The 12,455-nt window shown below is 36.2% G+C and overlaps 1 protein-coding gene across 4 annotated transcripts in view; it reads left to right on the forward strand.

Annotated features, from left to right (window-relative positions):
* dennd1a (DENN/MADD domain containing 1A) overlaps positions 1–12,455 on the forward strand; it is a 218,943-nt gene that overhangs the window by 85,339 nt on the left and 121,149 nt on the right. For all 4 annotated transcript variants that reach the window (XM_066712922.1, XM_066712924.1, XM_066712923.1 and 1 more), the window contains exons 6-7: positions 8,857–8,926; positions 11,554–11,634. In XM_066712922.1, the coding sequence (XP_066569019.1) occupies positions 8,857–8,926; positions 11,554–11,634 (151 nt within the window). The remainder of the gene's footprint in view (positions 1–8,856; positions 8,927–11,553; positions 11,635–12,455) is intronic.

The following is a 12,455-nucleotide window of genomic DNA, read 5'->3' on the forward strand; positions in this document are numbered from 1 at the left end:
TTGTTTCTTTTGTACTTTCAACCTGATTTTTTATTATTATTATTATTATTATTATTATTATTATTATTATTATTATTATTATTTATATGTTTAGATTCCCATTGGCTTACAGTAAAACAGCACATTCTCCAACAAAAAGTCTTGTACTAATTTTCTTTATCAGAAAAAGATTCCTTAGGATTCAATTACTGGAGTTATTACTTAGTTCTTAAAAACATCAATAATCATAATAATAAAAAGACACTAATACCATCTTGACTGTAGATAAACTATTAATTGTCATGGTGATGTTTTTGGCTAATGATACATTTAAAAAAACAAGAAACGCGTCATATCATTCTTATATAAATATTTATCTTAAGCATAATTTTTAAATGGGCTGCAATGTACAGTTTAAAGTTTATAGGGCTTAAAATGCAACGTTTAGGGTGACCAACACATGGTGACGAACATTATCGCTGCATTCTTTATCCCACTCGTTCTCTATAATGAGTTTTTAACGAGCTGCGTGAGTGGTGGCAAGAAAACTATTCTAAAAGCATTTGGAAATGGGAGCAGATATTTAAAGCTCCGGGTAAATTGTCCAGCTTTACTTCAACTCCTCCTGCATTACAAGAAAACGTCAAGACTTACTGCTAAACCTTTGTTATGGGAAAATGACCGAAACTGCAGTGTTGTTAAACCAAATATGTCCAGAGATGGATTGTTTTAATAATGTTAGACATGTACAGTTATTTAAGAGTGTGTTAATAAATAAGTGAAGTAAATACTATAGCCTATGCTTATATTAAAACCATATGATCACATTTTGATCACTTTGAATGCAAGGGATTCAGTCTATTATCAACTTTCTTTCTGATTAAACAGTGTTAACCTGATAAAAAAATATTTAAAGATTAAAAAGTTAAAATGTTTTAGTGTGTGTTTTTGGTTCATGCAAAAAATATAATATATGTATGACACTACTTAAATACAATTGTTTTCAAATTCGTATTTCCCTTAAGTTGCAGGTATTTGAAAAGGATAGTTTCTGCATACATTTATGTACTAAACACTAATCTTGTTTCCCATATTATTGGATACTAACAATTGAAGTGTCTTTTGTGTTTCGCATCAATTTGCACAACAAAAGTTTCAGCAATTCCGATATGCGTTAGTAATATTTCAAGGAAATTTGTGCAACCTTCAGCTGTATCAGCAACTCTGAAAAGAAATCTATTTGATCTACACACTTTGCCCGATACAATGTATGATGCAGCAGCAGCAGCTGTCATTTGTGTTGTAGGATTGTAATTGGAGTGTCTCCTTTTGAAGTATTATTAATAATTCTGTACTTTCGTTTGTGCCCAAATTGGTTGTCGTTAAGCCATCCGTGATTATTTATTACGACACCTAGAATCCTTTTGACTGTAAACTGAATATTCAGTGCATTTTAATACTCAATAATGTCTTTGAATAAAAACAAACTACTGTGTAATGGAAATGTCAAATATAAACTGAATTCTTGAAATTCTGAAAAGCACTGTGGGACAATACCTTGTGCCCCGTCAAAGTTATCCATGGACTTAACAGTGCTTATTAAGTGAATGAAGTTACTAACTACTAAACTGAAGGTTTTATAAATACACAATTGTGGTAATCATTCCTAATTTATGTGGTAGTAAATACTAATAATGCACAGCTGATTAACCTTGTTGAACACCAGTCGCTAGTTACCTCCTTTTAGGCTCAGTATCCGTGACGAAGACTGCTGAATGATGCTTGAAAGAGTTGAGCTGTAGTCATGGTGTATATCATCTGATTGCTCGTGTAATAAAACCCATAACAGGCCTGTATTGCTGACCTTACAAGCATCAAAATATTGTCCTGCAACTTAGTGCATTTACATTGTCCGATTGGTTGGTACAACATTCTTGTGCTGCATAAAAGAAGCTCATTAAGCTGAAAATGTAATAAAACCACCAAGAGAAGCTTTCTGTTCATGCATTTAAGGAATTTTGTGTGTAGCACTGTATTACTGTTTATTATGTGTTTTATAGGCAGCTGGAATATGTGCAATGCCTCGACGAGTTTCTAGATCTTTTCCCACATATGCTTTATTTCTGCAGTATTTTCAATTAATCTTCTTTCTGAAGGTATGTACGATTTTCCCTTTTTTGAATTTGCAACATATATATATTTATTTACCCCGCCCCCCAGAAAAACTTTAAAATATGGTTAAAGTGTACGCCCTCCTGCTTAAATTCTTAAACAAGGAATATGCAGTAATAGAGGTCAGTGGTCAAACTCACAGCCCGATGACATGATAGACAAAGGGACCAGAGACTTACTGCCAGTTTGTCCAAATCAGATCATGTTTAACTTAATAATCTCCCCACTTAAATAACTAAGATAATTATTTTTAATTCACAGTCACAGTTAGTCTCCAGGACAAGGTTTGTGAAGAGACATTAATAAATACATCTTCATTGATAGTGCTTGAACTGTATTATATTGCTATAAAAGGCAACAGCTAGTAAGTGTATATTTATACTTTATAAACTGGGCTCCTTCCTTATTCAGCATAGCTTGGGGTTGTGTATGCAGAATACTACAGAAACACTCATTGTACTTCCATGTAAACCTAGAATTATAAAAACCTACTTGAGCATATTAAAGCATTCTGACTTGCCTTTGATGATAGTGTGCTTTTAAATTGTTTCAGCAGGTGTCCTCAAGTAATCACAGCTTTATCAATGTGAAGCTATTTTTATATGTTATTCACATGAAAGATTGAATGTAGGAAACTACAACATAATATATTGCTTTGAAGTTAACAAAAAAATTACATTTGTTTTACTTACCATGGTGCAGGGTGAAATTTCAAATATGTTTTTACTGATTATATTGTAAAACATTACGTCACATCTTTCTTTGATGTTTAGAGTATTTAAGAAGACGAAAAGCTCTGAAACAAAAAGCTGAGGGATGCATTAGCTTGGAATTTGCATAAATGGTTAACCTACATGCCCACTGAAATGATATCCAAATACACTTAAGTAATGTGTCATTTCCCCCCATGTTTTCAAAGAGAGGAGTACTGTTTTATCAGCCCGGCATCTGAGTGCCGCTGAATGACAGAATTAAGGTGGAATCTGGCCCTGGTGTTATTGCCTGGTGCTGGAAACTGTTGTTGTCTGTGAGCGCAGGCTAAAGAAACAAACGGAAGTCCTCTCAGCTTTGTAACAAGATAAGGTTCAGCTGTGAAACCTGGCCTCCGATAGGGGAATTGGCAAACTTTGAAGAGTGATACAGCCAGCCTTTGGTTTCACAGACTTGAATGTTGCTAGTGCCGGGCAGTCCGTGCAAGAAAGGTATGGGATAGCTCTCCAGGGATGTAAATAAAGACATTGGACGGCCTCCGTAAAGAGTTAAACGGCCAACCCTGCCAGATTCCAGGAGAATATGCATAAACTGAGAGAGTTGCGTGATCCATTCATATTTCTAGTGGTTAACAGGGCTGGTGGTGGCTTGAGTGAGTATTTGTGCTTAAAGTTGATCAATAAAAGAAGCTCTCGGTAGAACTTTTTCAGTATCATTTGTCTGAAATATTTATTAAATGTTGCATAAAAAATCAAACTATGAATTGAAAAAGTTGGTTGTTTATCGTGTGTGTGTGTGTTTGTGTGTGTGTTTAACTGTCTTGATTTTTTGTATCACATGGTAATATTTGGAAGCCGTGTCAAGGAAAGAACGCAATTACACAAGCTGTGGTCTGTGTGGAAGATCCTCACTTGTATCAATCTACAGAGAAGATGCATTATTATTCATTGCTCTTGTTATTAATAACACCTGAGCTAATATTGTTGTTGCTTTTTTTTTAAACACCTAGGAAGATTTGTCAACAACATGCCTGTTGCTCCTCTCTTTTTATTTGCGCAACTGAAAAGCTCTCTGTGTCGTAATTCTGTGCCAAGTTCTGTGAGCTGTGACTTTGCACTGTGGACACACCAGCAACTTATACATTTGTTGTTTGTTTGTTTATTTATTTTTATATTTAATGAGTTCATTATGGACAGTGTCACTCCTGTAGTGTGGAAAAATGTAAAGAAAGAAAGAAAATCTGTCTCAGGGTCAAAGTGAGTAATGCACTGGAATGCAGAGTTGGATTTTTAAAACTGCGTATGTGGTCTAAATGAGTCAGTTGTTTACCGTAATCACTGCCCATTTACAACTAATTGGCATTCTGGAAACCACGTAGGTAGACTCATGCTTCATTGGAGAAAACCGCTAATACAGGAGTGTAGAGCAAAACAAATCAAAGCATATTGTTTAATATATTATAATTGTATGCAGTCTGACTCCTGGACATACCACCAATATGATACATTAAAATTGAATTGTGACCCGAATGTACTGCAATAAAAATCAGGAGAGATATTTTAAATATCAACATCGCCTTTATCAGTCCACTGCTGGATGAACGTCTCCCCAAGATGGTACCACATGCTTCGATCTACTGCTTCTCTTTTTCATATCATGCCTGCATGATTTCATCTTCTCATCTTCCATGTGTTTGTCTTCCAAGTCTTTTTTTTCATCTCTTAGTATCCATTCAATATCTTTGATCTGTTCTTCTAGCAATATGTCCAGCCCATTGCCATTTTAACGTTTTCACTTTTTCAATTGTCACATGGTTTGTTCTCATATCCATTAATTTATTTTTCTGTCTCTTCTTGTTATTTGAAGCAGACATCTTTCCAAACTCCTTTGTGTCATCCGCCATTTCTGTATCATTTTTGCATTAAGTGACCAGGTCATAAGTGAGCACTGACAGTATGCGTTGATCATATACTTTTCTCTTGAGGCAAGTGGGTAGATTTCCTATGAACAGCGTGCTATTTCTTCCAAATGCACTCCATCCAATTTGTACTCTTTTTCTGATTTCTTCTGCAATATCTCTGTCTGTGCTGATTTGTTGTCCAAGGTAGACATGACTTTTGACTTCTTCAAGTATTTGTTGAACTTGGTATCTTGGTGGAGTCGGATTGTTGATGTAGCGTTGTTGTAGATGTATTTAATCCGAGTTATATGGGTTTGATTTATTTGTGTGTGTGTGTGTGTGTATATATTCTGCATTCCATTACTCTTTTGAGTTGCTGCACACACACACATATATATATATATTCTGCACTTCCATGATCAAAAATGTATCTTTATTCTCATAAAAGTGAATACCACAATGTTGTCAAATTTCAATTTCCACAATGGCCTGTACAGTATTCTTACTTCACAAGAGTTTCCTCTCTGCTTGTTCTCCTTATAATACAAATAAAGTCAAATCTTCTATGTATTTGATTTAGGAAACTATGAGGATTAGATCTGTTTGCAAAAGAATAATACTTACAGCATTTCGGTATACTCCATCAAATTGGGTTCGAATCTTCAGTGAAGTTGTTTGATCTAGTGCCACCAAATGCTGATACTGCAGTTTCATTAATGTTTCACATGGTTGTGTAAGATTTCAAGTGTAACTCATATATCAAGTATAATCCCATGGAAAGAATGATTTTGCAAATACATGGGCAGCTTAGAGCAGCTTTGCCTACATAGTTCTTAAATCTAAATCCTATACCTATTACATTGAGTGTTCAGAATGACATTTATTTATTATGATTTATTATTATTATTATTATTATTATTATTATTATTATTATTTATTCCTTACTTCTTATTTACCAAGCATCTGGCATTTGTCTCTCCTTTTACAATCCTACCCAGGATAGATCTGACTACATGAGAAGAAGTTATTTTTCACTCGATAAAAGTAAATGGATGGTTAGCTTTGTAATCCTTCCTGATTGTTTTCATACTCTTGCCGAAGCCAGTGCCTCTTTCCGGAGTAATTGTCTTCTCCGAGTTATGCTTGGGAGAGAAGGGTGCACGCTGGCCTGTGCCTGGTAATGAGCAGCGATGATAAAGCTGCCATATTCATGGGAAACTTAAGTCTTTAATTAAGAAGAGGCAGTTGCAATCATCCTCTTCAGATCTCTTTAAATGTAAATATTACAGCCTTTCTCAAATTCCCTTGAACACTGTTCCAAATTAAACTTGTCTGTGTAACGAGATAACTGTGACACTTCAACAAGAAGCAGATTTTTCTTTTCTTTTTTTCTTTTTTTTTTTTTTTTTTTTGCAGTGTAACACCAAGCAACACTTGTACCAGCCAGTGTTTTTGTTTATTGAAATGCTAAAGTTAGTCTTAAGAATTACATTTCACTCTAATTAAATGTGCTTTCTATATTATGTGCAATGTTTAGCTTATTCGCTCATATGTCTTCCTGGACAGTATTGCATTGTTTGTCCTCATAATCTATCCAAGTGCTGCTGACAGAACTGAGTGTTGCTAGACATGATTTTACTCTTTTGTATTCCTCAGGCGTCTGGGTTAAGTAGGGTGTTTGCACATAAAATGCTTGTTCCTTTGCCGTGTTTGTTCAGCCTCACGGTTTGCGAAGGCCTTGGTCAGATATCTGAGTGAACTACAAATATTCCTTTGAGAATTGCCTCGTGCAGCACGGCGTGTCGTGTCAGGTGAAGCAATGAAATTGTCATACAGACAGCTACTTTTGCACTTGTTTGTGTTTCATAGAAGAAAATAAAGATGCTGCATTCTAAGAGCTTGTTCGTGCTTGTTATTTACTTGTAGGCTGCCTCATTATGAACTGAGAAGAAAAGAAAAGTGGTCATTAAAATCCACATTACTGCCCTATTATGTACATTACACATTGATAACACTGGCATTTCTTACACATTTCTGAAGACTTAAGTGAACCAGTGCGAGAGGCCTGGTTTATTCAAGAAGGATAGGCTGAATACAGGTTGCACAAAACAAGTGCCTTTCGTTAAGCATGTTGTGCAGTAAATGTATCTGCCTACCCTCCTCATTTTGGGTCTATTTCCCCTGAGGTAGTGTGTTCCCCCCAGTGCATAATACTGCGCAATTTGAATTTAGTGTCGATTGGATAAATTAGTTCAAGTAATTATATGTAAGGTAATTCGTTACTGCCGACACTTCCATGTATGTTTTTTTATTTTTTGCTGCTGAACAATGGACTTCCAATTGTGCCATTGTACACATGCAAGATTAATTCATTTACCTGCCAAATAACTTTCACATCTTACTGTGTCGTATTTTTATTTTGTGTTGTTATTCAGATTACTGTTGCTTGAGTTGTCAACAGCATTGTAGCAGACCCCAATCATTTTGACTGATCTTTTATATTAAAAGAAAACGTTATAATGGAGCGAGAATGTGTTCTCATGATATATATACACTCACCTAAAGGATTATTAGGAACACCTGTTCAATTTCTCATGAATGCAATTATCTAACCAACCAATCACATGGCAGTTGCTTCAATGCATTTAGGGGTGTGGTCCTGGTCAAGACAATCTCCTGAACTCCAAACTGAATGTCTGAATGGGAAAGAAAGGTGATTTAAGCAATTTTGAGCGTGGCATGGTTGTTGGTGCCAGACGGGCCGGTCTGAGTATTTCACAATCTGCTCAGTTACTGGGATTTTCACGCACAACCATTTCTAGGGTTGACAAAGAATGGTGTGAAAAGGGAAAAACATCCAGTATGCGGCAGTCCTGTGGGCGAAAATGCCTTGTTGATGCTAGAGGTCAGAGGAGAATGGGCCGACTGATTCAAGCTGATAGAAGAGCAACTTTGACTGAAATAACCACTCGTTACAACCGAGGTATGCAGCAAAGCATTTGTGAAGCCACAACACGTACAACCTTGAGGCAGATGGGCTACAACAGCAGAAGACCCCACCGGGTACCACTCATCTCCACTACAAACAGGAAAAAGAGGCTACAATTTGCACAAGCTCACCAAAATTGGACAGTTGAAGACTGGAAAAATGTTGCCTGGTCTGATGAGTCTCGATTTGTGTTGAGACATTCAGATGGTAGAGTCCGAATTTGGCGTAAACAGAATGAGAACATGGATCCATCATGCCTTGTTACCACTGTGCAGGCTGGTGGTGGTGGTGTAATGGTGTGGGGGATGTTTTCTTGGCACACTTTAGGCCCCTTAGTGCCAATTGGGCATCGTTTAAATGCCACGGCCTACCTGAGCATTGTTTCTGACCATGTCCATCCCTTTATGACCACCATGTACCCATCCTCTGATGGCTACTTCCAGCAGGATAATGCACCATGTCACAAAGGTCGAATCATTTCAAATTGGTTTCTTGAACATGACAATGAGTTCACTGTACTAAACTGGCCCCCACAGTCACCAGATCTCAACCCAATAGAGCATCTTTGGGATGTGGTGGAACGGGAGCTTCGTGCCCTGGATGTGCATCCCACAAATCTCCATCAACTGCAAGATGCTATCCTATCAATATGGGCCAACATTTCTAAAGAATGCTTTCAGCACCTTGTTGAATCAATGCCACGTAGAATTAAGGCAGTTCTGAAGGCGAAAGGGGGTCAAACACAGTATTAGTATGGTGTTCCTAATAATCCTTTAGGTGAGTGTATATAAATAAATGCTATTGATGAAAGAGGTTTGATTTGATTGTTTGATTTGATTTAAGTACCCTTCTCTCTTCTGATATGATTAAACACACATATCTTCTCAGATTTCTAAACTGCTGTACATTTCCACCAAGAAAAGTGCAGTTATCCTTCCTAATCTCTTCCAAACTAGTGTTTACATAACACTGTTAACATGTAACATTTTTGCCCCTGCTGTTTTATGAGCTGAAGGTAAACAGAATTAAGGATTACCATTGAACATTGGAAGCTGACTCCTAAACTGGCATTACATGAGATTAATGTATATCTATTTCCTTCCAGCTATCTTCCATGGTTTGAGGTGTTCTACAAACTCCTCAACATCCTCGCAGATTACACTGCAAAGGGACAGGTCAGTAGACAGGAGGTTTCTGTTAAGAAGTTGTATGTTTTATGTTTACTGTAATAAATTCTGTGTAGCCTGTTTCAGTGCGTCTGCTAATAAATCACTAACATGCGGTTATAAATTCTAGTTTCACTTCGCTCTTTGCTCATGAATAAAACTGAAGAACATTTGACAGTTGGACAGCAGAGTATGTTAACAATTGTGCTTATGTATATCTTTAATAAATAATTGTATCATACACAGGCAACCCTAAACCGCTTTGTTTGTCTTTTTATGTAAGCATTTTCTGATCAGAAAGAAACAGAAGATACTGAAAAAGATGCAAATATAATCCCAACAGCCTAATGCATCCTCATTTCCTATTTGTTAATTTCTCTTCATTTTCTTTAATAGAAAAATACAGCATGTGTATCATATGAGATATTTCACAACTCTGAAGGCACAGCGTCTTTATTAAGGCTTTTACATTATTTTGTCAACTATGTTTAGCAGTTAAGTGATGCTGTGTGTAATATCCACCCTAAGAGCATTGTCTAAGATCATCTGTGACCAGAGTTGTTTTTTTTTGGTTGTTACTTCTCTGCTGTCTTATCCCTTTTCGCTCTCTAACTGTTTTTTGCATAATACCATGTTGGTAAAGACACATGTTATTTTACATGTTTAAATGTATATTTGTTTTGCCAAATGCAACCAGTGAGACATATGTATGTGTTTGTGTGTGTATATATATATATATATATATATATATATATATATATATATATATATATATATATATATAGAGAGAGAGAGAGAGAGAGAGAGAGAGATATAGATATAGATATAGATATATATAGATATAGATATAGATATCATCTTTAATTTGTCACTGATTTTTTTCCTTCCAAAAGAAAGGTTAAAATAAATAAATACTCAGCATTAAGTCACATGATTTATTTCAACCCAAAGGGATGCCTCCTGGCTCAGAGCTTGGGCCTTTCTTTTTTCAAAATGTTAATTGTATAACAATCCTCATTAAAAAGTGCAAAACCCTTTTTTTTCTAATTACAATTATGTTGCATTTAATTAGCACCATTTAGTAAATCAGTTTTGACATACATTGGCTGGTTTATTTTAAAAGAGAACTCAGTTTTCTGTAAACACATCTTTGCTAGAATGGCTTTACAATCAGCCAAGGGGCTTCTGTATTGCAATAAATACATTACTGTCTTAGACGTCCCAAAAGTATAATAATAATTTTCATAGCTTAATTCGCGATGTAAGTATTCTGTGTGATTTGGTTTATTCAGTGGTTCTCAAATATGTTTAAGTGACGCTAAATGCCACACGCTAAACTATTTAACCTAGGTGACAATTGTAGCACATGACAATTAAATCAATAATTAAGGAACATTAATTGCAAATGATGCATGAAAGAAAGAAGGGATAAATAGAAACATGTCTGTTTGTCTTCTTATTTTAAGTGTTTTGGCATTGCAGTTTCTATTTGTCTATTTCAACCATTAGATCAAATAAAAAACAACAGTAGGTAGTTAAGATTAGCAAAGGATACAGGTAACATATGATGCATAAACACACACAAGTATAGCTGGGTCTTCTAAGACTACATAAACTGTGTGTGTTTTTTATATGTTTGCATGTATGTATGCATCAGTGTATGTGTGATTGATGTATGGGGCTTGTCGGAGAAATCACGGATTGTGTGTGGGTGTTCAACAGTGTCAGGGAGAAGCAGAGAGAAGTCTTTAGGTTTTCAGACACCAGCTGGGCTTTTTTTTAGACCTCTCTCAGAATATTTGCGGCATTTCTGTTTCAAACAGCAACAGGGTAAACTTCAAAGAGAGAGTAAAGACAGCACTATCTTTAGCACTAAATGTGTTAGCTACAAGTGCAGGTACATCCACTGGCACTAGCTTAGCCCACATGCGTGTGCACCTACATTCACATGAACAATACACATCAGCAAATGCACAAGTAGCCTCTGATAGGAGACGCTTCGTCACACACATTCTTCCAGGCTGTCTCGGGTCAACCTCTGGTTAGTTAACTCGCACTCTCACTCACAGATGACAGCTGTGTTCCAGCGGGATGAAACACTGACTGTTTACAGCTTTTTCTGAATCCTAATAGTCTTGCCAAGCAATTGTGTAACCGCTGAATGCATGCTTTCTGTGAGCACACATTGGGTGGATATATTAACAATGCATTTTAAATAGTCGGATCACTTCTGCGGCAGACTACAGTGTAATGCTGTGAGGGGTATGTTAATACTTTTCACGGCCTCACTAGTGAACTTTGCCTTTGGCTAGTGCCATGGTTTTCTTGAACCTCTGGTGGGTTGCTTTAAAAAGAAAAAGCCAGAGAGGTATTGACAGTTGACTTATAAAGATACTGATGATCGTATATAGCATTATTGTCATACTGTATATAGATTAGATCAGCATACACAATGTTATCCAAGGAGATTACTTTCATGTTTCAGGCATACACACTTATTGAATAAACTTGCCTTAATTGAGAAGAGGAACCGAAAAAACGCTTTGTATTCTCTGATGGAACAATTTGGATGTTTAGAACTGATTGAACTGTATTCCTTTTCTGAAGGTTCATTTCAATTTGTTCTGGTGTTTTAGGACAACCAATGGAAGGAGCTTCTCGAAACGCTACACACGCTACCTGTCCCCGAGCCAGGAGTGCCTGTTCACCTCAGCGTGGTGAGTGACTTCTACTGCTGTTATCTTCACAACACCTTTGTCTGAGGCGCTGCACGATCACACAGGACCGTACAAAGAATTGCCTCTGCTAGGTGATGATGATAATCATAATAAAACAATGTAGAACACAGTGTTACCTAATTCAGTTCTGCATTGGTGTAAGTTACTGCACAAAAATATAGAAAATGCAGGTGTGGATCCTTTTAACTCAGTGCCCATGTGAATCTTGTGAATCCCATGATGGGTTTTGATGTTCTGTAAAATTACAAATACAATTCATAGAATTTTTCTGCATCTAACCATTGATTTTTAACATTTGATTTTCTAGGGGCCATGTGAAATGATTGGGGATATTTGCATCACTTAATTTCAAGAACAGGTGCTTCTATTTGATTACCAGATGGTTAAAACATAAATATAATATCACTTTCTGTAATAGGCGTTTACGTTTTATTTCTCTCTAAACTGCTGATTAAATATTTAACCATTACAGAGGGAATGCTTATAAATGTATCACAACCTTTATAGAGTACTAAAGAGAGGCAATTCTAAGTAGAACCACTAGAGACATCGCAGCGTCAAGCTTGTTTTCTTTGTAAATAGTACCCAATTGTCATTGCAGATGTCTGGGAGATTAGAGATGGTTTCTCTTTGGCATTTTCATACTTGTAACTCTTACGTGTTTTGATATTTCTTCATTTGTATTGAGGAAAACAAATATTTAATTGTTTTTCATATGAGTTTAAGCTGTTATAGGTTTAAGACTGTCATTAAGTATGGGCATAGATGTCATTCTGCATCTGTCATAGTGTGTGGTTTGA

Source organism: Amia ocellicauda, chromosome 9 (genome assembly GCF_036373705.1).
Source record: "Amia ocellicauda isolate fAmiCal2 chromosome 9, fAmiCal2.hap1, whole genome shotgun sequence".
NCBI classification, from domain to species: Eukaryota; Metazoa; Chordata; class Actinopteri; order Amiiformes; family Amiidae; genus Amia; species Amia ocellicauda.